This window comes from Camellia sinensis, unplaced genomic scaffold, assembly GCF_055761805.1.
Source record: "Camellia sinensis isolate YWXY unplaced genomic scaffold, ASM5576180v1 Unanchor3, whole genome shotgun sequence".
Classification (NCBI taxonomy): Eukaryota; Viridiplantae; Streptophyta; class Magnoliopsida; order Ericales; family Theaceae; genus Camellia; species Camellia sinensis.
The window spans coordinates 20,168,732-20,174,213 of NW_028129178.1; the positions used below are offsets into that span (position 1 = coordinate 20,168,732).

The 5,482-nt window shown below is 49.3% G+C and overlaps 1 protein-coding gene across 1 annotated transcript; it reads left to right on the top strand.

Moving 5' to 3' along the window:
- The first annotated feature begins 352 nt into the window (after positions 1-352).
- Positions 353-2,178, top strand: LOC145816124 (protein MAINTENANCE OF MERISTEMS-like). The gene is made up of 4 exons (XM_082912370.1): positions 353-859; positions 988-1,149; positions 1,243-1,654; positions 2,156-2,178. The coding sequence occupies exons 1-4, from the start codon at positions 353-355 to the stop codon at positions 2,176-2,178; spliced, it is 1,104 nt and encodes a 367-aa protein (XP_082768496.1).
- Positions 2,179-5,482: the final 3,304 nt, after the last annotated feature.

The following is a 5,482-nucleotide window of genomic DNA, read 5'->3' on the forward strand; positions in this document are numbered from 1 at the left end:
CTGAACACGCAGCCCAGGTAGATTTGCATGTAGCTTATTTCACTTCATCTCATTGGCACACAGCCCATTCATCTCATTGGCACACAGCCCATTCATCTTATTGGCACACAGCCCATTTATTTCATTGGCACACAGCCCATTTATTTCATTGGCACACAGCCCATTTATTTCATTGGCACACATGTATTCATTCTGAATGCAGGTTTGCTCTCGCAGTGTGCGGGGGTATGGTTCTACCCTCGCGCGGGATTGGTATGCCGAGCTCCCGGAGGCCGTCCGAGATTTGGTAGATTTGGCAGGATTCGGACCCTTCTACGTCGGGTTGTCACGTTGTCCTGCCAGGAGGACACTGATGGCAGCCTTGGTAGAGAGATGGTGGGACACCACCAATTCCTTTCATTTCTCTGCTACCGGGGACATGACTATGACCCCTTTTGACTTTGCTGTATTGACCGGCTTAGACGTCGGAGGTTGGTCCATCCCTTACGATGAGGATATGGGCGAGTGGGAGGCCGCCTGGATGTATCTGTTGGGGGCTCACCCACCTGTTGATAGGGTTTCAGGGAGAGTCCGATACACTTGGTTCTCTTCCCATTTCCGGCGGGCGGAGATGGTGCCTGAGAGTCCCGAGGAGACGGAGCAGTACGCCCGTGGTTTCCTTATGTTCCTCTTCGGGACTACCCTGTTTGCCGACAGAGGGAACACAGTTGGGCTATATTTGCTGAGCGCTCTAGTCGACCTATCACAGGTCCATCGATATGATTGGGGTGGCGCCGGCCTGGCTACCCTTTATTTTTATATGAGCGCGACCTCCCGCGGGCGGGGCGATTTACTTGGCGGCTACTGGAGAGCTTGGGAGGTACCTCTCTGTCCCCTTGATTTACATTTCTGCTTTTCATCATTTGTACATTACACACACAGCGCACTTTTACAGTCTGTATTTTGCTCTCAGCATTTCGTACTTACATTCTGCACTGTTTTTCTCAGCTATGGGTCTATGTATACTTCCCATCATTAGCCCCAGAGCTGGAGGTGGTAGGGATTCCCGTGACCCCATATTCATTGATATTCGAGGGCCCGCACTGGCCGAGACCTCGAGAGACCCTCCTTCGCCTGCGACAGTACTTCGACACTGTGCGACATTCAGAGGTACTTCAGAACTTTCAGTTCTCTTCATTTTCATCTTTGATTTGCTCTGTATATTCTCGATTTCTGATTGGTTTATGCATTCATCATCCGCAGATTACATGGCAGCCCTGGGTGTCCCTAGGTGATGGTCTCCGACTTCAGTATACTGGAGCGTCAGACATCTCTCAGTATAGGGTCCTGCTCGAAGGGCCGGTTGGCAGGGCATGGTTCCTGGGGGAGCGCTTTCTGCGCCAGGTATGGGGGTATCTTTCTCAGGATATTCCCGTAGTACCCCCAGCCAGTATGCGGACCGCTGACAGGCTCTCTTACTCGGAGGTAGTCGGCGCCATGCTGGGTACTGATGCTTTGCTATATATTGAGGAGGGGGACTACGCCACTTACCGTCACATATATTTGATGCCCCCATTGACGGAAGCTCGTATCCCGATGATGAGGCCTGCCGGTATGTCATCCTCGGGCCAGGCTCAGGCTCGGGCTGCAGACGTCCCTTCTTCCAGCAGGGCTGGTACATCTAGAGGTGGGAGTAGACCGGTTCCTCCGGCTCCGTCGATTCATCGTCATCTCGGATGGCCAGATATGCCTACTGAGTTGATGGCATGGCAGTATGGGGCTAGCTCTCCGACTCCGATTCCACTAGAGCCTCCGATGCCCAGTGATCGATACGCTATTGATCCGGACTCACCGCCGGTATGCTCCACTTCTTTTCATTCATCATTCAGATGTTTAGACACTCTTCTGTTCACTGATGATTATGAGCTCATTTTTGCAGCCATCGCGAGGGTACATGGAGGAGGTGGTTGGACTGGTGGCCACACTCGAGGGCATGGTCCTGCGCAGGGAGGCACAGTTGTCTGTTGCGGGCATTCAGGTACCCTTCAGTTTTCTGGCATTTATCATACTTCTGATGACATGCTGATTTCTACTGCATCGATAGACTATTTGTGTAGAGCACATCTGACACACACCCCACTTGTATTCTGTATTTACATGCACCCATTTCATGTAGCCTTTGCTTGTATTTGCGTCTGATGTATACATTTGGACTGATGTATTTGAATTGAACTCTTTGTTTTCAGATGCCTTCATGGTCCGGTCAGCCGCAGGCCAGGCCACCTGGGCCTCATTGGGGAGCTGGGCCATCTGGGCCTTTTCAGGGGGCGGGGTCATCTCGGCCTTCCCGAGGAGCCGGGCCATCTAGGCCTTTTCGAGGGGCTCGAGGGGGGCCTGTCCGCAGACGCAGGGCTCATGTTGTGGAGGTGGAGCCTGATGAGGAGGAGGAGGAGGCTACCGATCGTCAGTCAGAGACATCTGCTGATGAGGGGGGCTCCGGTTTTGGCCCGGGGAATAGAGGCGAGGCTGAGGGAGATCCTGAGGATGACAGCTCCGACTCAGATGACGATGATGGAGCGGAAGTTGTTCCACAGAAGAGGATGAGACGTGCTTCTCGTTCCCGCTCCCGAAGGCTTTGATGTTGCTATTTCCTGCTTTATTTTTCTTTTTGCTAGTAGTTTGTAGCACTTTGCACATTGTTAGGCAGTTTTATTTTTGTAAAACTTATACCTTTGTTTGTTGTAAAGCATGATGAAATGAAATAGCTTTTGGAAAGGTGTTTGTACTTTTAGCATCGTATCGAATCATTTTATTTTGCACAAGAATGAAATTGAATGGAAATGCGCATTGTGATCACCAAGTCAGGTAGCGAACCGACGCAACAAACTAACAACTCAACTTACTAAGATATAACAGGACCTTAGAAAGTTTACAACTCGATAAGCAAAATGCAACAACACAAATAAACAAGACTTTAACAAAAATTGCTTAAACAGAGAGCAATGACTCGAAAACACGAAATACGTCCGCTCGACGAACAACTCGATAAGCAAAACAACAACTCGATAAGCAAAAACTCAACAACTAAAAAGTGTACTTCTGACGATCTCGACATCGGAATGCATCCGAAATGGAGGGAGATGAAGGCCTTTGACTCCCCCGTTGCATGGAAATGTTTGGAACTTTCCCTCGAAGGGTAAAACAGGGTCAAGGAGATACACTGCAGCATTGCCAGCCATCTTTGGGAGCCGGCCGGCCATTTTTGTGGAGAGAGACAGCTGGCCGGCCATTTCTGTAAAAAGTAAATGGCTGGCTAGCCAAAAAAGGTGGCTGGCCGGCCATTCAGTCCTGCAGCCACCAGATTTTTGGCACTTGTCTCCGTGAATAGTGTTTTTCCTTCTATAAAAGCCTCAACTACGGGAACATTCATTTCATCTTAGTTTTAGACAAAGATGGAGGCGTTTCTCACAGAAAATATCACATCTTGGATCTCTTCTCTAGATGGCTCGGAAAAGCTAAATTTCCGGGGCTTTGGCTTGAATGCACTATTCACGCTGAGCCGTACTCCGCTGCAGCTTCCTTTTCTCCATGCCGCGGCAAGGTTCTGGAATCCAGTGACGCATGATTTTAGCTTTGGCGGCCAAGAGATGTGCCCCACTTTCGAAGATTTTCAGGTTTTGATGGAGTCCGAGTGCTCTGAAGTGATCTTGCCTCAGCTCCGTTTTGGTCACGCCCAGGCTTTAGGGCGGATGTGTGGGCTCACGGCGCATGACGCTCGATCTCTGATTTGCAGTGGGGAACTGGACATCCTCGGCTTGATCCATCGTTTTTCCGACGCTGGTGACCGCAGCAACCATTATTGGCAGGGTTTCCGGCAACACGCCCTCTGCTTATGTTTGTTGTCTCACTTTCTGCTTTCCTCGGGCTTCGGCGGGGCTAGCATTCGCTTGATTGAAGTCGCCCAAGGCTTGAGAGAAGGGAAGAGCTGTATTGCCATGACCTTGGCCGAGACACTGATGGGTTTAGATTCTGTCTATCGCCGGGAGGCGACTAGGTTTGCTGGGAGTCCACTGCTGCTGCAGGTAATGTTTCCCACCCAACCTTACATATATATTTGCTCACATCACTCGACCCTCAGGCTCGATTTTTCTCACAAAACCCTTGTCTTACTTTTCTCTCATCGTACATCTCTCTGTTATTTATTCTCTCATTTTCCATCCCTCCCCCAGGTATGGTTAATGGACAAGTTGCAGGTTGTGGACTCTTGCTCGGCCTATTCAGCTCGAGGCTACTTCTTTCGGCAGCGCCTAGTCAATGCTCTTGACGAAAGGTGGTGGTTCGATTGGGTGTGCAATTTGTCCGCAGACGGCATTGCTTGGCGTTGCCCTTGGCTCAACCTCCCGGCAATGAGCTATAGTATGTCTCGGCTGATTGGGATCCAATTGGTTGGTCTAACCCACTGCGTATTCTATTTTCCGTTCCGGTTCCTGCGTCAGTTTGGTCATGATCAGACCTGCCCACCGGAGGGGATTGAGTATCCAGCTGCTTTCCCGGTCCGGGGTGCACAACTTGCCCGATATGCCATGGCATGGAGGACTAGAGAGCTCTTGGCCCCTGCTTCCACCTTCAGTTGCACTTTGTCCGATGAGTGCGTGGATTGGCTCAATGAGGAGGCACAAGTTGGGCCCAGCTTGGCATCAGATGCTTCGTCCAGCTCTGGGAGGGGACGCAGAGATACTTGATTCAACTATGCCCCAAATTTATTGCTCATTTAGCATTTTCAAGTTTTCTTTATGAATGTACTAAAAAAAAAGCAACCTCGATTGTAATGCAAGAGCAGGAGATCTCTATTTTGAAATCAATGAAATTGAAAATTATGGTACTGAAAATTTTCCACTTTTGGTCCAAAAATGGTCTTAGTCGTAAAAAGATTAATTTGAACAAAGTCAACTTTTATTAAAACTTTTCAAAACTATTTTCGATGTGGATCAGAATTGGACACGCCAAAAATCTGTCACTGAGATGCACAACCCCAGATCCCCGCAACTGGAAAGTTGCCCCTAGTCTGAAGAACAATGCGGCACTGCAAAGCAACGGAAAGTTGCCCCTTGTCTGAGTAACTTTGCACCGTCGCGGCAACAGAAAGTTGCCCCTAGTTTGAACAGCACTGTACCGGAGATCACGATAAATGCTGATGGATAAAGATGACTGAGATGATTAACATGGACAGAGTTGATCGGGGAAAAGTTTATGGCTGAACTTCAAGGTGAAGCTGCCTACGTATCCCAAAGATGGGAATCAAGCCTTACGTAGTTCAGGCTCAGGTTCACTCGAGTATTTTCACTCTCCTTTTGCGCTCTAACTTTTGCCAAGGCCGCCCTTTGCGGGTTTTCAACCTTGCGAGCTCAGTTTTTATATTTTCTAATTTTTTGTGCTCTGACTTTTGCCTAGGTCGCCCTTTCGGGTTTTCGGCCTAGCGAGCCTCTCAAGGATAGTATTTCTT

Bases quoted from the DNA above. Each gene is read 5' to 3' on its own strand.
- LOC145816124 (XM_082912370.1), top strand. From the start codon at position 353: ATGGCAGCCTTGGTAGAGAGATGGTGGGACACCACCAATTCCTTTCAT. The intron at 860-987 runs GTACCTCTCTGT...TGTTTTTCTCAG, and splicing joins GCTACTGGAGAGCTTGGGAG to CTATGGGTCTATGTATACTT. The intron at 1,655-2,155 runs GTACATCTAGAG...CATTTCATGTAG, and splicing joins CCCTTCTTCCAGCAGGGCTG to CCTTTGCTTGTATTTGCGTC.